General features: G+C 24.4%; 1 protein-coding gene across 1 annotated transcript; it reads right to left on the reverse strand.

The window, feature by feature from the left end:
- Positions 1–2,787: 2,787 nt before the first annotated feature.
- Positions 2,788–24,797, reverse strand: LOC145836363 (sodium-coupled monocarboxylate transporter 1-like). Its single transcript, XM_082944172.1, has 16 exons — positions 24,749–24,797; positions 23,560–23,733; positions 22,360–22,547; positions 22,097–22,162; positions 21,143–21,262; positions 20,223–20,377; positions 19,507–19,647; positions 19,027–19,156; positions 18,574–18,662; positions 18,110–18,287; positions 16,941–17,027; positions 15,993–16,240; positions 15,604–15,704; positions 15,074–15,252; positions 7,335–7,475; positions 2,788–3,030 (listed from the first exon to the last, which is right to left on the reverse strand). Exons 1-16 carry the CDS (start codon positions 24,795–24,797, stop codon positions 2,788–2,790), a joined length of 2,289 nt encoding a protein of 762 aa, XP_082800298.1.
- Positions 24,798–25,150: the final 353 nt, after the last annotated feature.

Here is a 25,150-nt window from a genome sequence, read left to right on the forward strand (position 1 = left end):
AAATTTATTTTTTTATCAAAGTTGCGAATTAATTTTTGATACATTATCTTGTTTTGATAAACAAAAACTATTTATATATAGACTATTCTCGTTGTTACTTATACACGTCTTTATATAAGTGTAATTTATATTGATTAGTTAGCTAAGGTTTAGGTTCAATTTAATAGTTAAAATATAAATGTAGTGTAACAGTTAAGCTAAAACTGTACAGATAAGTTAGCTTTTAAAGATACATTTTTGAAAGTTACATCACTGTCTACTACATAACTGTTTAAAATTTCTCAGGTATACAAAAGTGTAGAAATATAAAACAACTTGAAAACACCAGTAAAACAAAATGCTATATCTTAATAAGTTATCTAGTTCTTTAATTAAAAAAAATAATTTAGACATAAACTTAAGTCATGCTTTTAATAAGAATATTAAAATTTTGCCTCACATTGTCAAGCTAACATCTATAACAAAACACTTTATACGTAAAAAACTGAAAACGAAACTAATTAAAATTAGTAACAAGTTTGTCTATACAATATAAAAGCATATTTAATGATGTATAAATCAATTTTAAATCAAATTACATTTTTAAGACAAACTAAAAGCAGATTGGAACTGTTTTATAATTTAGTGAAAAAGAATAAACTTTAAAACTAAGATTTTCTAAAGTTGTAAACTAAAACCAATATACGATTTGGTCAAGATTTACAAAACTGAAATTGAAACCTTTGAGTCGTAAAACCATTAAAAAATAGTTTTTTTAAACTTTTGATTGGCTAGTTTTAAGTGAAAACTTTAATTTCTAAATGTGAAACTTTCAAAACTAAATTATTTTTTTATAGTTCTAAAAAATTCTTCAACAAAATATCATATAAAAGTATTTCATTTCTGACGTTATTATTTAAAAATAAATATGAAATTAATTTTACTTAATATCAATTTAAATAACTAGGTAACAATTTTTAGTTTAACACTTTAAAATAAAACCGTATTCAATCGCTTTTTCTTATTACATTTATTTCAATTTTTCAGGGAACATACATGAAATCAGTCAAAACCTAATAGTTTTTTAATATAATAGTTTCATCGATAAATTGTAAAGAAAATAAAGTTACGCTAATGCAATCAAATTAACACGCACAGTATAGAAAGTTTCATAGAAATTAAGTAATAGTTTATTTGTTGATGTCCACTCTTAAGTATGTTTTTATAACACCAACGCTGATTTTATATAAAAACTAACAGTGGTAATTTATCACTAGTAAATGTGCAAAGTTTTAAAATAAGATGGACTTACCTCTCGTTTGTGAATAGTAATGTTTTACACGTTTGATATTTTAAATCTAATTTCGATTTATTTTTATTGTATTTATACGTTCAGTTTAGTTTTTGTTTAAAAAAAACTTTACTCTAGTTTTGTGAAAAAAAATTAATAAATTTTCAAATATATTTAGATAAATTTGACCGGAGTTTTAAATTAGTTTAACTTAGTTTCATTTAGTTTTTAATATGACTTAATTTAAGGCTAAAACAATGCTAGAAAATTTTTATAAAACTTTCAGATATTTATAACTTAAATAAATAATTTTTTTTTATACTTTTTCTCGTTAATTCAAGTATATTTTATAAAAATTATCTGTTTTCTGCTGTCAAAGCTACAGCTGTGACTGTGCATAAGTTAAGATGCACAAAAAATAATCTTTGTTCAAACTTGATATCTACCTTTATAAAGTCAAAGAAAAATACAAACAGTAAATCATCTTTAACTTAAGATTAAAGGCTTATAGATATAAAGTTTGGAAAAAATTAATCTTAATTAATCAAATTTATATACTATTTTACCCAAATTTTTATATATTCGATATCAAAAAGATACGTCTAAACTGTTTATCATAAGTCTGTAAATACCAGATTTTATGTTGAATATAATTTACAGTATGTTTCAGTAATTTTTTAAAAAACTTATATTTATTGAATATTACTTACATTTAGTTACTAAGATTAACATGTTGTTTTATAACTTTATTAGTTGCTTTGTTTTTTTTCTGATCTGATATTTTTTTCTTTTTTACATTGTTAACAATTACTACTTAAACTTTTTTAAAGCTCATAGTTTTTATTTAAATATTTGAAAAAATATGCAAACTGCACACCGAAATAGAAAATTTAGTAAATTAAATTGTTTCAAATTTTAAGTCTTCGAAAATTACATAATTATGTTATTATTTTAATAGGTCAAACATTTAAAAGCAGAGTTTTCAAAACGTACAATTGTCATGCTAACATTTGTTTTCAGGTTTGGCTTAAACTAATTAGAATATATATCTCTGCCTAAAACTTTTCGATTTTAAGATTATCTTATCCAAGGTTTAGTAAACAGCATAGTTAAATAAACAGCTTACTGTATGTAGTATTGAATTTTTATAATTTTAACGTTTCTATATTAATCAGTTCTAAGTCTTACGTTTTATTTCAGATAACTAATAAGCGACCTCTAGGTGTAGTGTCTATTAGTGCGAAACTTTCAGTACAATAAACAAAAATGAATTATTTGAACCATAAAATCACTAATAACGGAATAAGAATAAGAAACAACATAAAGGATTCGGCAACTCCTGAACCAACAAAAACGTTATTGCAGCTCCCCTACCTTCAAATGAACACTGAAGTCCATGTCCCTCTCCGTGGGAAACACCTGCTTGTAAAACTCCACGAAAGCGGCCAACGAGCCCGAAAGAACCTCCTCCCTCATGGGCACGCCCTCGCACGCGTTCACGCAGCTGTACCCGAACTTCATTTCGAGCTTCCCGCTCTCTCGATGAACCGTTCGGCGCCGCCCGAAACCCTCATCTCCCTGATGAGCCGCCTCAGCTTGATGAGGAGCACCTCCCGCACGCTCTTCGCCACCATCTCCGCCCACGGCGCCTCGTTTTCCTTGATGCAGAACCCGTCCGCGTAGCCGCGCCTGCCCGGGTTGTCGTTGACCATCACCAGGAACCTTATTCTCAGGTTTTCCATGTCGTTGACTTGGAAACGCTGTGAAAAATATTATGTGTTTGTTAATGTGGTGTTAAAAGTTGCTGAATAAAAATTTTTTGGGTAAGAAAATGCGTATATCATTTAATACATTTTTTAACAATATTTTATGATATTTCCTAATCTACAAAACTAAAAAGATCAATTCAGTACAATTTGAAATAGAAAAATTTATCAGAAAATAGAAACAATTAAACTGTCTGCAACAAAAATATGTTAATATCATATTTAATTTTAACAATTTTTTATTTACTATTTTTTTAATAAAACAAAATATAAATGTTGTTTATAATTCATAATATATAAAAATAGTTAGACAAAACATAATACTTAATTAAGTACTTATGTTTCATTCAAAAGAAAAAATAAACAGATTATGTCAAATAAAAGTCCTATTAACAAGTAAAATTTTATATATCATAGTACGTATGTTTAAATATTTACAATTATATGTTAAAAATGCTCTTTTTTTCCACTTAAATTGTTTAGTTTCAAAACAAGTATAGAAGTTGTTACTATAACGCGTTTACTAAAATAGTTTTATAAAAAAGCTTCTGTTTAAACTGTTGTTAAAGTTTTATTTAAAGATAAGTTGTTAATCGTTAGAGTCTAAATAAAGCTAGCTTTACTTTAAATTAAAACTTATTTTCTCAATACTAGCTACTTTTTACTTAAAAGTTACTGTTATTTTAAAAAACTACTACGCTTTCAATCTATACGAGTTTGCACTTTTTAAAATTGTAGAATAACTATTAACATAGCAAAATTGCAACAAATTCGAAACAAAAAAATAAGTTCACTTTTAATGACAGAAAGTCTCAAATTAGATAAAGTAATCTAGGTTGAAAAAATCAAAACTAATTTATAAAAAGTTTTTAAAGAGTTTAAGACAACTTTAATAGAAATTTTTAATTTTTATGGTAATAAATTTGATTCTAAACTTTAGATAAATTGAAATAAAACCTTTTATGCTTTTTTTTTTCAGTCGCCACAATTATAATTTTAATGACTAAACCGTTTTGTTAAAATTGAAAAAAATATATAGGCTGAACATATTTTTTAACTTCAAAATATACAAGTTAAACATAAAACTGAACAAATACTTAAGCTTATTCGTAAACATTTTTAGCTTAAAACATAATTTCTTAATTTTTTATTTTTAATTAAGTAAATAGATTTGGTTAGCTTTATATATCTTTCAAATGTTTTTAATTAGCGACTTGATATTTTCTAATCAGTTTGACAATTCTATTGTTGTTTAGTTTTGTTAGTTATTTACTAGTAAATGTTTAAATAATAAAAAAGATTTTAAGACAATAAAAATTTTGTTTCAATACATCACTAATTTTTCTTAAGCTGTATTTCAAAGCATAAAAAAGCAAATAATAAGGTAAACAAAAAGAAATATAAAGCGCTTGTAACAATAGTTACTGTTTGTAGAGCTTTTAGTTTAATAATAACAATTTCTTAGATTATAACAAATCTTTTTTACATTTATAATCCAAAAAGCTTAAAATACACAGTATAGTATTTATTTTAAATTATTTGTGTCTTTTAAAACTAAAAATTTAAAAATAAAATAAAGTTTTGTGCAATAAAGAATTTAACTACAAAGCTAAGTTATAGAATAAAAGTAATATCGTAACTTTTTTATTTACCAGTTAGCAATTTTTATAGTTTTACTAAGTTAAAAAATAAATCAAACAAATGCTTGCAGCATATAAAAAAATGTTTGGTTTCTAGTATTAAAAAAAATTATACAAAAAAAAAAGTTTAAACTTAATAAGAAATTGTAGGTATAAAAATTCTTTTTTTTTATTATATTTAAAAACTTGTTGTTTTAGTCAAGACTTTTACATAATAAAAACTCTTAACATTTAAAAAGTATTACTTAAGTTGTTTTAAATTTTAGAATTTATAAAAAACATTAAAATAAAATATTAACAAAATAGTGTCAGACTTATACTTTACTAGTATCATTAATAGAGTTTCGTATTCTATATAAAACAGTTTTGAAAGAAAAAAAATTAAATAATTTATAGAAAAAACGCAATAATTAAAAAAAAAAAAACAAACATTACTAATTTAAGTCACTTAAGGCTACAAAGTTATTTATCATAAAAAAACAGTTTAATGCACTTTTATCTTTTAGTTTTTTTCAACTATTATTCAAATAAGTTTTATACGAAGCAAAATTTAAACATACTAAAAATTATTTTTAGTTATTTTTATTTTTTTTTATAAATTCGAATAAAGTAGATTGTTTTGTTGTCAAAGTTATAAATATTTTAGTACTTAAGAAAACTTTTAGTTATCTATTTCAGTGGTGTTTTTTTTTTAAATCCAACTCATCTTAGCTTAGATTTTTTTGGTAATTCGCAAACAGTATTTATCGAATCTGCACTTGGTTTAGTTCTTGTTAACAAAATGATAAGACTTAAACTTTTAATGATTCGCCTTTAACAGTAAAGGTAGTTGTTCGCTAATATTAACGCAGCGTCAGTCTAGACCACAGCATTACCTTCTAGCCTAAAGTATAAACTCCCAACAACCTCTTGTGCTCAAAGAGTACCTTATAAATGATCAGTATCTAAAATAAATGCTTACTCAAGAAAAATAGGACTGTATTAGATACAACTTTTAAAAAACGATTCAATTAAACTAATAAATTTTAAATTATAACTAAATAGTTTAATTAAAAAAAAATATATATATTAATTTTTTGTTACTATAACTAATAAATTTATAACACTAAGTTAAATAAGTAGCTGGGAATTGGTAGCATGAGTTGTTTTTGTTTAGTTTATTAAATTGCCTTGTGCAATGTAAAATCTATTGTTTTACTTAATGTGGTTTCTTGTAGTTTTATACTGCAATTACAAATTAAGCATTGATTTATTTTAGATACTGAGTAACTAAAAGCTAAGAGGATGTATTAGATGAATCTTTGCATGTATTTGCTTGCAGTAAACTTTTTATGAACGCATTAAAATTAATTGAATGCAGTTGTTTGTATAATACACAGATTTTTTTTCATAGTTAATGGCATTTTAATTTTTATTTTTATTTGTAGATGTTTAAAGTTAGATTATTTTCAATGTTTGTTAATAAAATATCCAAACAAAACAAGTTCTTCAGAATATACAAAAAATAAATACTTAATTTATCAAAATCTAACGTCTTTACTCAGTATTACTAGCGAAGTTCTACGGAGTTTTTAAATGCATAAGTATTTAAAAGTATAGGAAAATATTTAATTGGTTATTATGCGTTTTTTATTAACATAGAACAAAAATGTATAAACTACATGCATGAGTAAGAAAAATATCAGTGTATAGTAGTATATTAACAAAAAGCTTACCCATCTAAAGTAGAGTAATAATTAAAAATATTCGTATATAAGTTTTGATATGATATTATAAAAGTTACTTTTAGAGATAAATCAACTACTATTAAGTTTTCAAACGACTTAAAAAATGATAAAATTAAATAAAATATATTACAGTTTGTAAAAACAAAATCAACAATTCATATATAACAGCTTAGAAAACTTTGATAATACAGTAAATAAGTAATTTAAACGACTTTAAGTAAGGAACATAATCGAAATACTTTGATATATTTTATACTAATAAGTGTTTTATCTAAGTTTACTAACTTTTGTTTAGTTTGAAACTTATTTTATTTTTTAACTTACGCTAAACCTTTTCTGAAACTACGAGCTAAAAAATCGAATAACAAGTTTAAGTCATCACTAAAAAAGTTTTTTAAATTGACAAAAAGATATACATTTTCATAAAGTTGGTTTTAAAACAAGGTTTATTAATCATGCAATGTTTTGTTTTATATGTTTTACTACAGTTATTCACCGGAAAAAAATGTTTTGAAATTAATAAAATTATCAAATTTTGCTAGGCAACTAAAACTTTGAAAAAAGAAAAACACATTAGAGTTTTTTCAAAATATTATTGTTTTAAAAAAATTACCGTAATCTTATTTCTACTTATACAAGTAAATTATGTAAAATCACAACACGATGTTATTTGTTATACATTCAAAATCCAGCTGACAACTTCACAAATTTGTAAAAATAAAAAAATTAAATGAAGCTAATGACCTGACTAAATAATATTTTTGAGAGCAGAATTATAATATTTTAGCTTTTTAGGTTTAATTTAAATGTTTGAAATTTAAAACTTTAAAATATGATGTAATGTTTAATTTTTGATTTCTTTAAAATGTTTTTTTTTTGTACTAATAGTTTTAAGTATATAAACAAACAAAACAAAGTCGTTTCAACCCACTTTTGCAGCGTAAATAGATTCGTATTGTAAGTTTTCGTGTTTTTTCCAAATAAAGTTCCAGTTGTTACAATGACCCGGCATTTTGCAACCGACTTCCGCAGCTCCTTTTACTATTTTGTCGAACTCTACGCGGCAGTTTTCCTATAAATATGTTTTATTTATATTTATTTTACAACCAGTAAATGAAAAAAAAAAGAAATATTTGTAAATAAATGAGCTCTGTTAGTAATTAACAATTTAGGTGTTTTGATAGTCTTTTTTTAATGTTTTTTTGTAATACTTTCTATTAATTTAGAAAAATCAGTTTTTAAAACTTGTACAAATATTTTTTGTAGTGATCAAAAATAAAGAACAGTATGTTTCACTTAATTTAAATACCAGTTTTCCATCAGATTTTGTTAAACTTGCTGTAAGTTTCTTAGTATAGATAAGAGTCCAAATTATCATTATATCATTTCTTACCCTGAATTTATAATTTGTAAGTATATTAGAAAATTTTTGTTTACAAACATACAGCTAAGTTCATAATAACTCCAATCTTATCAAAATATTTTTAAAACATTTTTGACGTAGTTATTGGTATCAATTTAAAATCTAGTGTGAAATAGTTCTGAATATATTTCAAACTAAATAAAAAGAAAAATAGGGGTATGTTTAAAATCAATTCTTTGTGAGATACTAGACTCAGTAAAATGTTTATAAGTACATTCAGATCAATTGAAAAAAATATTTTCAAAGTGTTTTAATTAAAGTTTCTTTTACTTATCGACCGATTGTTTAAATTAAAATTTATAAAAAAAAGTTTGTTTTAGCTCACGCCAGTTTATTTAACAGCTTTCGATTTCCTCTGAATTTTAGATTTAAATTATGCAAGACTACTTCCTTTAAGACATACTCGTTTGAAGTATTTTTCAAATAACTTTTTACAAAGGCGTTTGACGCTCTTAGCACAACTAAATTGAATCTATAATGTTTAACAGATGAACATAAGTATAAAATTAATGAAGAACTTTATATAGTTTTGCTTTTAAAACACGAACTTTAATGCTATTTTCTGCAACAACTAAACATTTATTAATGTTTTAGTCTAAAGCAGGGTTTCCCAAAGTGGGCCAAGTGGCCCCCTAGGGGGCCATGACAGATACTCAGGGGGCCATGAGCAGCAAAGGGGGAAGAGGGGGGGCCATGAGGAATAACTTGAAACTTACACTAGATATTCTTGAGTTGCAGATGAAGAGCAAAAAAAAAAAAAAAAAAAAAACAAGGTCTTATGTGTATTTTATCTTTATGGCAGTTTAGAAACTTACACTAGATATTCCTGAGTTTCAGATGAAGAGCAAAAAAAAAAAAAAAAAAGGTCTTATGTGTATTTCACGTAGTTTATGAGTAATCTATATGTTGAAGGGGGCCATTACTTTTTCAAACTCTTTAAAGGGGGCCATTAGGAAAAAAGTTTGGGAAACCCTGGTCTAAAGTATTTAAAAATGGAAAAAGAAGTATTTTTATTTTAACATACTAAAAATGAAATTTTATTAACATTTAAAAATAGTATATTAGATTTTTAAAATTAATAAAGATTTTAAAACCCATAACAGTTTACAATAAATTGATAAGCCTTTGAATTGACTTATTAAGCCACCATTAAACTGTCAAACTTCATTAAACAAATTAACTAAGTCTGTAGTATTAATACTTTTTACATTTTAACAGTTTATAATATACAGCTTAAGTTCATAAACATAACACTTATTTTAAAATCGAGCCTTTTTGTTAATATTAACTTGTAACCCTTACACGGATACAAATATACCTGGATTATAGAGTTTATGAGTAAAAACATGAACCTTTCCACTTTTATTTTTGCTTCTTTTTTTCTCATTTCTATTGTTATTGGTAGCATTCCGGGTGTGAGCAAATCAACTTTTTTATTTATTTTATTCTTAACAGCTTTTCCATTTAAAAATGGTTCGGTTTTTTATTTGATATACACGATTAAATTATCCATACTATGTAAAAAAAATTGAATAATTTACACAAAAGAATAAAAGCTACACAAAAGTGTTATAAAAACAAACACATCTAACCAATGTTAGTTTTGTTTAAAAAATCGTAGTCCGGATTTTTAACTTCATTAACTTGAGTTGCATGATTAGGAAATAAAAAAGAGCTATCTTTTTTTACGTTGACTTCAGGATTGTATGCTGTCGGTTTCGACCTTAAGTTACATATTCCAACTCCTATTAAAATTCCACAAACTAAGCTAAAAAGAATAGAAAATGCAAGTTTTTTATCTACTTTGGTTATTCGCTCTTGAACCCATCTTGTGATTTCAGTGAAATTGTAACGAACACTAGTGCAACTTACTGTTTTATTTTTTGTCATTTTTTACTATGTAACTACTAGTATTTTGTTGTAATTTTTCGTTTTGTTTGGTATCATAGAAAAGTTTAGATTTAACCGTTAACACAAACTAGTCTATTATTTTAGAATTGTTTAAAATATAGTAAGCAAAATAGTTTTTGAACTAGTTACATAAATAAAAACTTCAATATTTAAACAAATCTTGATGTTATACTAAAACTAAAATTTTTCACCGTATAGTTTAATCCTAATACTTAATTAAGAGTTGAGATATCGAAAAAAAAAAAGGATATTGTTTTTTTTTTTTTGATGAATTAATGTTTTCATGTAAGCAAAACACTTGAAAACCAGTAAACACTTAAAACTACAATCATTAAACAAATTTATGAACAACAATAGAAAGATAAAATACCATATTAATTGTGCTACTTTAAACTCTAATTGCAAAAATGTTTCGAAAACTTTAACAAAGAGTACTTAAAGTCAGCAATCGTTAGTTTTTAAATAGTAAGAACAAATATTCTAAAACAGTCTACATAATTTTTAAAACAAAATAGTTATAATTTAGAAATAATTGAAAATATACAAAATAAAATTACTTTTTTAATAAAAATAAGATTTGTGTTTAGTGTCTTAAATTTGTGTTTATTTCATAATGGAAAAAAAAATTATAATGGTTTAAGAAAATGTTTTTTTTTGTAAAATCAAGACACTAAAACTTAATAAGTTTAAAAAAAAAGTTGCCCATACTTTAACAAGTTAAAAAAAAATTGTAATTTATCAAAAAAATCAAAATAATTTGTTTACTACAACATCGTTAAATAAAATAGTTATAAGATAGATTTTGATATAAAATATCTTTTCAGTTTTTTTAAATTCTAAAAAGTCAAAAGGTTTATCGTCGTTGTTTTTTAAACTCACCTTGAACTTACTTGTAGACTAATGACTTATACTTTAAATTAAAATTAGTTGTATGTGAGTAACATATAGGTCACACAAAATAGTCAATAGGTCACAAAATATAATATTTTAATAAAATTTTAACAGTTATTAGAAGAAAACACCAAAACAATAAAAAACATTTAATGAACTGTTACAAAGTTTAAACAGAATATTATTTATTGTTAAAAAATAGTAGTTAAATCAAGTATAATTTATTTAAACTAAAACATAATAACTGTACATTCAAAACTAAAACTGAATGAAAAAAAAAAGCATATTGGTTTTGAAATTAAATAAATTAGTTTCAAAGATCCATATACCAAGTACATTGAAAATTTTATTTTGTGTTGTTTTTATAATTTGAGTAAGTTTTTTTACAACTATTTAATCAGAACAGTTAACTTAAAAATTTGTAAAGTAGTAACTTTTATAGGTTACATAATATAATATCATATTTTTAAACTAAAATGAAAGCATGAAATCCAATAAATTTTTTTAAAGTAACTTTTAATAATTTTGTTTAACAAATTAATTTAAAACAGTTTTTGAAAGCATACTTTATAAAATAAGTAAACTAAGCACCAAAACATTATTATATAATTAAAACATTTTTTAGTGAGTTTACCTAGATAGTGTGTAGATAAAGTATTTTCCATAAAAGGTTTTCATGATCTAGAGAAAAATTAGTCATATTTTTATATTTAATCAAAAAAAAAACTTGAAAATTTGATTTTGATACTGTTGAATTTTAGTTTTTTCTACGTATATGAGCATTTTTACGAAAAACAAAATGTTTTTCATTATAGCTTGCTTTAAGTTTGTATTGGTTAAAGAAACGCTATTTTGAACACAAACTAAAGATCAGTATAAGTTAAACTGTAGTATCATTGTTTTTAAAGTGTAGTAAATATCAATTACGACTCAAAATTTTACAAATTTAAACTTATGTATATGTATATATATAAATTTTTGTAAAAGTAATTCTTTAAATCTTCAAAGTGGTAAAACAAATTCATGTTTAATTAATTAAAACTAACTTAGATGTAAACATTTAGAATAAAAGTAACGAGCTTGAAAATATTAGCCGTACTTTAAAAACAACTTATTATAAAAGCATTTTAATAATTATTTTTTATAGGAAGGTCTATTTTTCTTAAAATCAAATTTTTATATTAGACGTTTTTGTACATTATTAGCACATGTTCACTAAATATGTTTAACTAAACTTTATGTTTTGAGTAACTTTTTAATGTTGTCACAGTTTTTGATTTTGTTTTCAAAATTGCAGACTTTCATTTGAAAAAAAATGAATCGTCAAACATATCAGTATAATTTTTTATTAATCAACTGTTAATACGTCAATTTTTATACATTAATTTACCTTTTTCAAAGCAAAGTTAAAAGTTCAATGTTTTCATCAGTATCAACATTTTTTAAAAACCTAAAACAGTAAACAATACTGACTGACTTTAATCAATTTAAAACAAGACTATTGTAAAAATATATCAAAACTTAAATGTGCTGTAAATTTTGACATAACTAATTTTTAATGGTAGCAATATAAGCGAAAAGTAATTACATTGTAGTTCGAATAAACGAAAATACATAAGAAGGTATCAAAAATTCTATTAAACACTTACATAGAACGAAATATTGCTAATAAAAACTTGCAAAAATCTATCTAGTTTTTGCTATTTATAAATTTTGCAAGGAAACAACAAATAAATAATTCTACTACGACAACAAAAAATATTTAGAAAGTCTAAACTAATATTCAAACATTAATTTTTTTTTGTACTTTAACCAAACTCAAAGGTACTTTAAAATATGTTTTATTTTTAAAAAGTAAGCAGCTATACTGCTTGTTTTACGAATAAAGCATAAGAAACGAAAAAGTATGAAATAGAAAAAAAAATCTAGTAAAAATGTACTACTATTACGCTGAGGGGTTGTCATGCTACAAACTTCAATTAAAAATTACATTTTATTTAAAGTTTATTTGTACTTATTAAAGTTATTTTCTTCTTAAAATACTTTTAAAAGGTTAACTACTTTTGTTTGATAACATTAAAATTGGCCATTCTTAACATAACTAGTTTTATTAATAATAAACACTTTTTATGAAACTAGACAAGTTTAAATTATTTTCTAGCAATAAAAACTTTTTTATTACTTAGCATGTTCTTATACATTTAAAAAACTAAACTTGTTTTTATTAATGTAAACTGTTTAAAATTATTTTAAACTCAATGACACAAAGTAGTAGTTAAACTATATTTGTACAAAATAGAACATTTATCAATGTTTTAATATCATTTCAGTATTTGTTAATAAGTTTAAGCTTTTTTGTACATGTCGTGTTCAAATTGTAGTTAACAAAAATATCAAGCTTTATTATCTTTAGTTTAATTTAAGTTTTTGCCACTTAGATAAATAAAGCTTACTACAAAAACTTTATTTCAATGATTATAACACAAAGCTTAAACACAACCTTTCCTTGGTAATAGTTGGTGATATACAAAACCTTTATCTGCTAAAATTATTTTTTCCGTTCATTTTTTTCGGTCTTTAAGTTTTATTCTTTTTAGTTTAAATATCTTTACTTTTATAAGTAGCTATAAAATTTAGAGAAACTGAACATCTGTCTTAAAATTTAAAAAACTATTTAAACTAAACTGTATGCTAAAATATGTGATTTGTACTTCTAGATAACAAAAAAGTAATTAGTTTGTTTGTTAAACGGAATTTATTTAAAGTAATCTTTAGGTTATCTTATGTACTTAAAAGACAAAATAATTATAAGTATTTTGATATAAACACTTAACAAAACATTAAATTCATTGTTTAAGTTTAATTTCAAATGTAAGATAAAAAAAACATAAATCATACCTTGCATTAAAAACATATGATATTAGAAAAGTAGAAATAAAACTATGTAAAACATAAACAAATGTTTCTACTGTATTTAAAATTGTTTAGAAAAAGTTATCAACAATTCTATTTTTCTCATAACACTGTAGTAAAAATTAAAATGTCAATAGAGTTTGAAACTTTTGTTAACTTTCACAAAAATTTTTTTTTTAATATTTTAGTTTTATTTCTGTTTTGTTTTAAAAAATGTTTTTATTAGTTTTAAATTATCATAAAGCGTTTCAACTTTTTATTAGTTGTATTTAATATTAAAAAGAAAAAGTCGTACATTTTAAATTTCTATACATGCAATTAAACTTAACTACCTGTAGGTTACATCTATAATAGCTAAAAAATAAAGTTTACCTTTTTTTAGTTTGTAAAATAAAGCAAACAACCTTCAAGGTAGGAGTAACATAGAAAAACTTTCAAATGACATCAATGAATCAAAAGTTTATTGTATTTAATACTCTTTTAATTTTTAAGTTTAAACAACACTATGAAAACAAAGTTTAGAAAATCTAACCTAACATACTTAAAACTTATACAATAAGAAATATATGGATACTTTATATAAAAGCATAAAGCAAAACAACTACGCACAAAATTTAAAAAATGTTTAATTTTATTACTAAATTCTAAAGCACATAAATAACATTTTGTTGCAAATAAATTTTCAGTGAAGTAAAATTGAAGTAATAAGAAATGTTGTAAAAGGGGTTAACAAGAGATAAACTAATATTAAAAATAAAAATAGATTTTTTTAATGTTTTTAAGTTCAAATAAACAAATAAAAAATTGTAAATACTTAATAGCTTGTGTTGTTATTCTACTTTAAAACTTACACATTATTAAGTTTAGTCGATCAGAAATCAATTTGAAAAATCTTAAAAAAAAATAGGAAAAATATAAAAAATGCAGCAACATAACTTTGGCTCAAATATAGAATTTTTTTACTCAAAATAGAGAACTTAAAAAAACTTAAATAAAAAATTTTATAAAAAACTAATACCACACCACAATGAAACTTCTAAAAACTACATAAGTTACAAAAGAACAGCTTAAATGACAATCTTTTTTATCTAAAGTTGTAGGTGGAAATCTAGTTTAAATTAGCTAAAAATAGAAAAAAAAACAGTAAATCATTTTAGATTTTAAACACTAGTTTTCTCTTTGTGAATACGTAAGTGTTGATTTGCGATTTTAAGTTAACAATCCTATTACTTTTAATATTCTAACAACTGTAGGTTGTTAAGATTTTATAGTTATTAAGAAACAAGAAATACTAAAAAGTAAAAGTATTTTTCATAATTTCTAGCCTCTAGTGTAAAATTTAAACAAATGAAAAAATACAAAAATAAAAGTGCTTTTAAGTCCACGCAACTAAAATACATTTAAAAAGAAGATTCCCTGTCAATTTTTACATTGTTAAAAAGAAGATTCACTTTAAATTTGTACATTGTTAAAAAGAAGATTAACTTTGAATTCGTACATTGTTAAAAAGAAGATTCCCTGTCAATTTGTACATTGTTAGGAGGTTGTGTTGCTTGTTGATACACTGAAGACTGCTCACCTTGCTCCAGCAACGGGGTCTTAGGAGGAACCCAGGAATCACTTCTCTCCAACTCACTAGAGGTCGCTTTTTTCTTTTTTCTTAGAAATTCGCACAAAAGCTTTTCGTCTATTTCTTTGTCTCCGTTGAAACCTTAATTTCATTTCTATGCATTAGTGAATTGTAAAATATATAAAAGTTAAATGTTAGAAAATAAAAACCAATTCTATAACAGTACTTCTTAGCTAAAGCTAGTGTAAATAGTAAACAAATTTTACTGGAACAGTAAGGGTTTTAAAACATTTTAACTCACTACTCTTTTAATAACTTTAATTTTATTTTTTATATAAAAGTTGTTTACAAAAGCTGTAACTCAAAAGCTTTTTGTTTTTACTAAACGTAGAAAATTAAAGTTGTGACTAATTATACTAGTAACTTTTAGTTTACTTGTATATAAAACAACTAAATAAAGTTTATTTTAAATTCTATAAAATTGTATGAAACCTGTTAATGCGCTGACTAATAACCCAACAAGAATTGTAATTATTGCCCCAATTGGTGCTATGTAAATGTATGAAATATCGTAGAAGAATGCTATAGGCGGTCTGTATAAACATTTAAAGTAAACAAGTAACATATTTTAGATATGTTTTGTGTTTAAGAAAAATACATTTATTTAAAAATAAAAGACTTTGTCGTAAAAAAAAACTTATTTAATACTAAAAAAAAGGTTACCTTATTTAGTTCACTAAATGTATATTAAATAAATTTTAAAGTAGTATTTAACATAAAATAGCACTTGGTTATATCATACTTAACAAAACACTTAAAAATGTATAAAAGTTTAGAGTTGCAGATAAAGTTAAACTTTATAAAATTTTATCTGCATTTACCTTTCTTCTTCAATTTTGATCATTTCAGTTGTTGTTGCATTAAAATACGCAGCATTTGTTGCATTGTAATAGCCATCTGTAGTGTTGTAGTAGCTCTGCGTAATTTGATCTCCAGCTACGTAAACTAAGCACTCTTCAGTCGAAACTGGCATGACTCTCCTGAACTTAGCAGGTTTCGGGTACATTTGGGTTCCAACAAACTTCCACACGTTTATTCCGAAACCGACCAATGTTCCTACGATTGCACCCTACAAAAATATTTTGCTTTGATGTTTTTCAGTGAAAATTTTTCTAATTGCAAATGGTATTAAAATTGGTCTAGCATTTTTTATTGTGTTCCTAAAGTTTTAAGAGATAAACAATTGGTGTATAAACTGTAAAAAGATATGTTTACAAATTAGAACTTATAAAAGCTTAGTAGATGTGAACATATTATTTTTTAATGCGAAGGCAACAATTTAGCACTTGCTATGTGCTTGTAAAGTTCAAATGTTTTCTGTAAATAAACGAATTTTACATTTCCTCTTTGTAAAAATTTGTCTGTTTAAGCTTATTACGACATAAAGCTACTTTGCTTACAAAATGTTTCTACAATTTTGTTGACTTTTCTCATTTCACTGAGTCAAGTTCGACTACTTGATTGGTCAATTTACAAGGTTAAAATGTAAACAAATTCAAAACATTTAAATTTAAATTCGGCAATCTAGTAGAAAACATCTAATAAAAACATTAAAAGTCAAGATTAGTATTAAAAAAGTTAGCAACAATGTTTATTTTTAAAATTTTTATGTTTTTTATACTAAAGTGAATACTCAGAAAATTGTTAAAACTAACTTATTTTTGAATAAAAGTGCCAAAAAAAGGCTTTTGTACTTAAAGCTGATTAAAATTAAAAAAATTAAATCTTTTTAACTGTGTTTAAAAAGCAGACATTAAAACAATTCTCACCAAACTGTTAACTTTCGGCATCATCAATCCCATGGTAAACAAACCGACAAGTGCGCCACCTATCGCTCCCAACACCGTGTACGCCATCTAGTGGTAAATTTTGATTTGTCAATATATTAGTCGCGGTACCCAAATAATTAAATTATTGTTTAATATAAGCAACTAACTTACGATAATAAATATAAGCAACTAAGTTACGATAATAAATAGTAATGTAACTATCAAAGTATTAAATTACTATTATTACAGACTATCCTATCTAGTGATTAAAATAGAGTTTCAAGTAACATAAGTTAGCAAATACGCTTAAGTAACCTTAAACTAAAACTTATAGTAATTTATGACTTAAAATTGTCGCTGCATTGTTTTTGTTTTTAATTATATTATTGGGTCAATCAGTACAAAAAATTAACCGCTCTTTTAATAAAAAAAGAAAACTGATATTTTCTTAGTACACCGTACCTTTATATTTGTATCATATAATTTAAAGTTACACGACTTTCCAATTACATCAGATCACATTAAATAGTAATAAAAAAAGAAAAGTAAGAAGTAATCTAACTTAAGATTAATCTTTAATAAAATATGTAGTTTAAAATAGTATAATGTTTGTTTCGCATCCACTAAAAAATTAAATATTTATAAATCTTAAATAAATAAAATAAAGCTATACTTGCAGATTCTTGTGCTTTATGCTTCAAAAATTTTGTGTTTTTCAAAACCTTGTGTTATAAATTATAAGTAATTAGCTAACTAGTACAGTAAATAGTTCACTTAAGTTTGCATGCATTTACATGGAATGGGTGTTGAAACTTTTTGTTTGTCAAGACATTGTTTACTTTGAGCTTTGTTTGTAACTTGTATACTTATGTTTACTTATTGGGATGTTTTTTACATGATGGCTGAACTTTTTTTTCAGCAACACTTACTTTTTTCTTCTCATAAAGTTATTTTAACTAAGTAGACTTCAATAAAAGAAAATTAATTTTTAAATTTTTTAAAAGTGTATTTATTGCAACAGACTAGTAAAAATGTTTTAAATATTTAAGCAACAATATAACTAAGGTTAATTGTAATTTTTAATAAAAATTATTCACGTATACAAACCTTATAAAAAACATCTGTATTTTATTGTATCAGCAACAACAGTAGACAGTATTTTAACATACCCTTAAAAGACCACCAATTTGAGAAGCAATGTAGGCAAACAGTATGTAGATCAGTCCGAAGAAAATGACGAGAAATCTGCTGAGATTCTTGTAACTTTTCTCACTCCAGTTAGTGTAAGGCCTGATGAAATCTTCCAAACTCACGCAAGCCATCGCGTTTATTCCCGATGATATTGTGCTGTTTGAAAATGTATTTCTATAAACTTTTGTAAAGTAAAATTGTAAACTTCTCGACTTTTTTACTGCGAATGTAATTTGTAAGTTAAAAAAGTTACTGAAATTAATACAAACTTTTCTAAGCTTTAAACTATCTTTATATCTTTTAGAAGAAATTTTCACAAAATTTTTGCGCAACAATTTGTTGCTTTTTCGATAAGTTATAACAAAGTAGTTAGTAAATATAAGTTAGTTTGTATAATTATGATAATCAATTTGATTATAGAAAAAACAACAGAGAAACTAACCTCAACGAACTGCTGTAAACACCAGCTACAAACATTCCAGGCACGCCAGGAATATAACTTAGAATATCCATTACTATGAAGGGAAACAGCTGTAAAAAGAATTAAAATTGGTCATGTTTTATATAAATAGTTAGATATCTTTAAAGTCTGATTTTGTGACAGTCTACATTTTTAGTTATTGAAAGCGAATTGTATAACTGTTTGTAACTGAAATACTAAAAAGGTAGTAAAAAATTGTGTATTAAATGTGAATGACAAGCACCACAACATAGCAATTCAGCATAACCTAGTGTCGTAAAAAATACAACTACAAATATAAACTGTATTGTAAAACATAAAATGAGCCAATAAGGTGTTAGATACTTTGCGTAAACAGAAAAAAGTTATAAAAAATAGTTTTTTAAAAGTTATTGTTTTGAAATAGAGCTTTGTAATCTTAATATTAATCTTTACTTGATCGCCTTTATTGATTTGACCGTTTTTAATAGGATCACAGTTCTTGTAAGTCGAGTATATCACCAATCCGGTCATTCCCGCCAGAACAAGGATTATTATCAAACCTACGCTGTTCAACATAATGGCTCTGTAATAAAGTTTAAAAGTATTTAGTTTAATAAAACTCATCAACATATTAATTTCATTTTTAATACATAAATAAGGTAAAAAATCAACCAGCTTAAGTTTTTAAGTTTGCATTAAATTTATCTTAATATAACAAAAAATTGTCACTTGCATTACTAAAAAAAGCATCAACTTAAAAAGCAATAATGTTGTTAATTTAATGTTATAATAACAGTAATTGGCCGCAATGAAAAAAAATCTAGTATATTAAGTAATTTACAGTTATATTTTTTAACATTCTTGACGATTTGTAGATAACTGAAGAACGTTCAAAAATGTTCATTATAAAGTTTTTTTTGTTAAGATGCTTACATTTTTGCATGTCTTTTACTTTTGCAGCAGACGTATCTTTGTACTTGGGCCTGATTGAGACCGTTTGTGGCAAGCCAAAACACTGTGCCTCCGATTGTAATCGACCAAAACGTGTGCCTTATTCTCGGGTCTAGCTCAAAGCTGTTATAAAGTTGGTATGGTTTTACTTTTATAAAGTTGGTAGAAACAAATTTTATGTAATGCAATTAAAAAATTGTTGAAATTTACTTTACATTTGTAGTATTGATAAAAATAGTTTTTAAACAGTTAAACTGCTGAAAAACTTTCTGTAAAGTAAATATTTCAGAGTGAAGCATTTTAGGTTGATTAATATTTTTCTGATGTCTTATGCTACCAGTTTGTATCAAATAGTTTGTTCAATTACTAAACATCAACGACAAAGAGAAATATGATTTTACCAGTTTTACGAGAACATCAATTAGCTTAACAAAATCTTGTTCAACATTCAACAAATTATAATATGATTCAAGCGTAAATTAATGTTCACAAATATAAACGAAACAAAAACTACCACAAGAAACTGTTTTTTGTTTTAATAATTATTACCCGTTTATAAATATTTATATATTTTTTTATAATAAAATTCAGCATGTTATTATTTATCTTAAAACCAAATGTTTATTTTTTTCAATTTTTTTGTTGTTTATTTTTTATTCAAACACTCTTAATTAAACTTCACGAGTATCAAAACAAACTGGTTGAAATCGATTCTTCCCCCATCAACTGCATCCCTCCATATGTTCCCGAACCCTCCCTGATTGATCGATCCCTGAATGATGACTGCTACAAATCCGAACATCATCACCACTGTTTGGATCACGTCCGTCCATATTACTGCTTTTAATCCTCCCTGAATGTACAGTGAAATAAAGTAAATTGAAGTACTAATGTGCGAAAACAAAAGATAGGGCTAGTTTATTTTAAAGTGAGATGAAGCTAATTTTATGCTTTTTATAGCAGCTAATTAATATTTATGAACATAGAACTAATAATAAATTGTTTTTAGTTCAATGTTTTCTTGTTTATTTTTAGGTATGAGATATACAAATCAAGATGTAAACAAAGTTCTAAATTACTTTGATACAATAACTTAGTTATAAAACTTTAAAAGTTTATTTTTTGTAACTTTAAAATTTTTGACTTTTATTAATGTTTTAGAAATGCAAGCAAGTAGTTTTACAAATAATTAGATTAAAACTATCGCACTGTTAATAAATTACAAAAAAAGCGCAATTTTTAAGCTCTATAAACAGTACAACTTCAATAAAACTGTCAAGTATGGAATGTTAATTTGACTAAAATACTTTAAAAAAAGTTAAAACAATTAGATTTTTAAATTTGAGATACAAAGTTTTATATCTATAAAACGTTTTGCATACTGACTTAGAAAATTGAAATTGAAGAATTATTAATAAACTAACTAATGAAATATAGAACATACAACAAACTTGTTAATTAAGGGTAAAATATACAAAAACTAACAAATGAAAGTAAAACATACAATAAGCTAACTAATGAATTTTTTTGAAACATGTTTTTTGTATGCATGGTTGGACTACTTATCAACTTGTTATCTATTTAACTTTTTTTATAAATAATCTATCAACGAACTAACCAAGGATGTATAGAACATACAGCACACTCCAGTGGTAAGAATTGCAATCCACTCATTGAAGCCAGTCACTTCACTCAATGCAATGGAGGGTCCGTAAACAACCACTCCCCCGTACATTGTCTGATGGAAGTATTTTTTTTAATATATTTTAACTATATGATTATTAATTATTTTTATTTATTATACTTTTAAATGATTACATATTCTATTTTTAATGGAAAATATCACAGTCAACTGCGTAGCTAATTTTTAAATCATTGTCTGATAGTTGTAATGTACACTATTTAAAGAATAACAACTTAAGTTAAATAAATCACAAAGTTAAAGTTTAATGTTTTAAGTATCATTTATGTTAAAAAAAATTTAAGGTAAAAAACGATATAAATTTTTATTAAATTATGAAATAACTAAATTTCAGCTGAATAAATACACTAAAATTCAATAACAAGCTATTAAACCTACATTTATAATCTATATGAAAAAGCGCACAAAACTCTATTTGAATAAACGAGCACAAAACATTAAAACACTGAATAAAATTAACTATTGAATGATAAAGGCATTAAACATGGTACTTAAGGGATGACTTAATAAAATGTGCAATGTACTGTACATAAGTACTTAAAGTAAGACAAAAATTTTATTCAAACTTTTGTAAAATTAAAACAAAGTTACGAGTTATTGTTATATGGTTCAAAAAATGTTCATCTAAAATATATACAATAATTTCATTATTCATGCTTTCATAATTCAGTATAAATTTAGATTTCGAAAACGATTATTAATAAAACTAAAGGTAAGAAAAATAAGTATTAAAAAAAACTTAAATAAGTCAGGCAGTTGAAGATTTAGTAGTAAAGTAAAATCAAATTTATAAATAAGTGTAGAAAACGGACAAGCATTTAATGCCTTCAACAAATTAAAATTTATATAGAACTAGATAAATATACTTACTGATACAATCATGTATAGCGCAATGGCGAGCATTTTTGTAGAGTTGTTGAACCTCATTTTCAAATACTGTTAATAAAATTTATTTAATAACATTTTAAGTTTTAAGTCGTATCAAAGATAGTTAAGTAGTTTAATTTGATAGGTTACTTAATTTAAGGTTGGTGTATTTAGAAAAATTTATATAAAACTTATGCTATTTTCTTTAAAAAAACATATGTAATTGCTGTTTACAGCTGAAAAAAAAAGTACTGGAATATACCAACCTCGTAAGTTGACTTGAGTCCCAGGTCATAAAACACCGGCATGTACACCCAGCCAATAATCAGTGGCAGGACAGCGTACGGTACTATGTACCACGAAAACATGGTCCCGTAAGTGTAGTATTCGGATGGTACACCCAATATGGTCACACTTGACATAAAACTGGCTATCAAGGACATTGCGACCGGTCCTGTTTGATAAGTAATTATTGTCATTAAAAAATTGTTATGATATTAAGAAGTAAAAAGTTGATCGAAATTTATGTTAAAAAATCTTTAAATAAATTTATATAATCTAAATTTAGTATATATACTTTTATTCAAACATTTTTGTTTAAGTAAACACTAAGTCCAAAATTTGACATATCTAAAAAAAAAAATTGCGAATAAAAGAAGTCGTTAAGCTATTCTTTTTTTAATATTTAATTTATATTTTAAATATAGAAAATCAATAACAAACGGTTATTATTAAAATTTTAATTATATGAAACATGTTTTGTATTATTGTTAATATAAGAGCAAAGAATTTGTTTGTATTACTTTATGTTTAAAGTCAAGTGTTTGAAAAACTACTACTGTTTTATACTACTAAACAAACAAAAACATAGCGTATAAAAATGTTTAAAAAAGGGTCGTAAAACTTAAGTGCGCGGACAAGATTCAACCCATCAAAAAGTTTCCGCTTTGCGACGTATGTTTAACCTAAAATCAAACTTTACAAAATAACAAATATCAAGGATTTAATAATATGTAATCACATATATGCTTTTAATTCATCTGTCACTAAACATAGTAATTATTAAACTGTTATCTAAGTACACTTTTTTTTGAAAAAAAAAAGTTTTACGAAATTTTTGAATATAAAGTGACAACGTTTTTTTTTCTAACAAGTCTGGCCTGCGAAAGACTTTTTAGAGCAAACCTGTCCCGTTATTTTTGCTTTCGACCACTGGTGTTAAAGCTAAAACATATACAAAAGTATTGCATAAAATTTTAATCAGAAAAGAGTTTAAGTATCTTAATGTTGTTTATAAAGTATAAAATATGGAAATGAATATGCTATATTAGTTTATTTAAATTGAAATTCATGAGATAACTAAATTTAACAACAATTAACATCAGTAAAACTTTTTATTATCTAAAGCAATACTTTACCAAAATTTGGCAATAACTATTCTTTTCTAACTAAAAAAACAATCTCACCGTAAGTCATACTTCTACCGGCCATCAGGTAATCTCCAGTCAGATCCTCGCTGTTTTTGTTCTTCTTCTCTTTGACAAAGAAGTAGACTCCCACCGCGGCAGAGACGCACAAAAGAACCGCGAACACCACATAGTCGACCGGTTCGAACTTGTTTTTCACGTATATTTGTTGCGCTGAGAAAAATAAAAATGTTTATTTATTTATCTTTTTCACATAAACAACTGATGCAATTCTTTTTTATTACTTTTTGTTGTGTAAAGAATAAAGGAACTTTAAAGTTAAATTGATTTTGAGAGATTATAAACTCAGGAGTTTTAAAGAACAATTTTTGTTGCTTAATAAAGGTCTGTATTTAAAATTTTAAGTTATTTAACTTAAACAAAGAAACCGAAATAAAAAAATTCAATATATGTTTATAATAACAGTTTGGTGAACAATACTTTTAAAGTAATGCACTTTAGATTTGCTAACAAAAGTACAGGATTATATTTTCAAATGGTAAGTTATTTATGGTAGACAGAAAACTCTTGATGTACTAATAGTCTATGTATAACTAGTGTTAAATCTCAGTTAACTGTAGAAATTAATAATTCAATTTTGAAAACAACAAATACAAATGTTATGGAAAAAAATATTACACTTATAGTTTTCAAAAAACAAATACTCTTTTTCAATGTTTAAACTTTTAAAACTAGTAAAATTAGGTTATGTTTGTTTAAGATAAAGATATTAATTTTCATATTCTTTTATATTCTGCTCTGAATATTCTTAACACCCTTGTTAACTTAATTAAAATGCAATGTCAAACGAATTGTAAAAAAAAATAGAGCTTCACTTTGTTGCGTTGTATATTTATACATAGTATAGATGTTACACATTTATAGCTTTTATGTTTTTGTTACAGTACAAGTAAATGAGGTACACTAAAAGTATTACGTGTTTGGATTAATTTAAAACAATGAATTACTCAAAAGATAAAAAATATTAAAAAGAAAGAACATCAAGCTTAAGAATTTTAAAAACTAAAAAATAAGTTATCCTAAATTATTAGCATACTTTAAAACTAAGAAAACTAAATTACAAATAAAAACAGTCAAAAACGTTATTATACTATAAAAATTTAAAATTAAAAGTTTTGCTGTAAATTTTAACTCTAAACTTATAAATATATCAAACGAAAAAACAAACTTTGTTCACTAGTTGTAAATGAGGTGGTATATGAAGCTTCAGTCGTCATTTATATTTTGTTCTTTTTACAGTATTATATCATTAAAAGTTTAAGCACGTATAAATTTAATCCACAACTGTTTATAAGATGTATATCATTTAAAATTCTTTAAGAAACTAAATTATCATACAAATTTGCAAAATTTAGTTATAATATAAATTTTCAAATTCATTAAAACTAACAAGGTCTGATATAAAAACTAAAAACCATAAAAAATAAAGTATGAAACTAATTAATTTAAAAGAAATAATGTACTTAGTTTATTTTTTCGTTTAAAAGTTAACGTAAATTATGAATATTTCCATGTAACTAAGTTTGCACTTCAAAATAAAAACTAAAATTAACTAACACTGATATGCTTT

Source organism: Thalia democratica, chromosome 5 (genome assembly GCF_965202585.1).
Source record: "Thalia democratica chromosome 5, ktThaDemo2.hap1.1, whole genome shotgun sequence".
Classification (NCBI taxonomy): Eukaryota; Metazoa; Chordata; class Thaliacea; order Salpida; family Salpidae; genus Thalia; species Thalia democratica.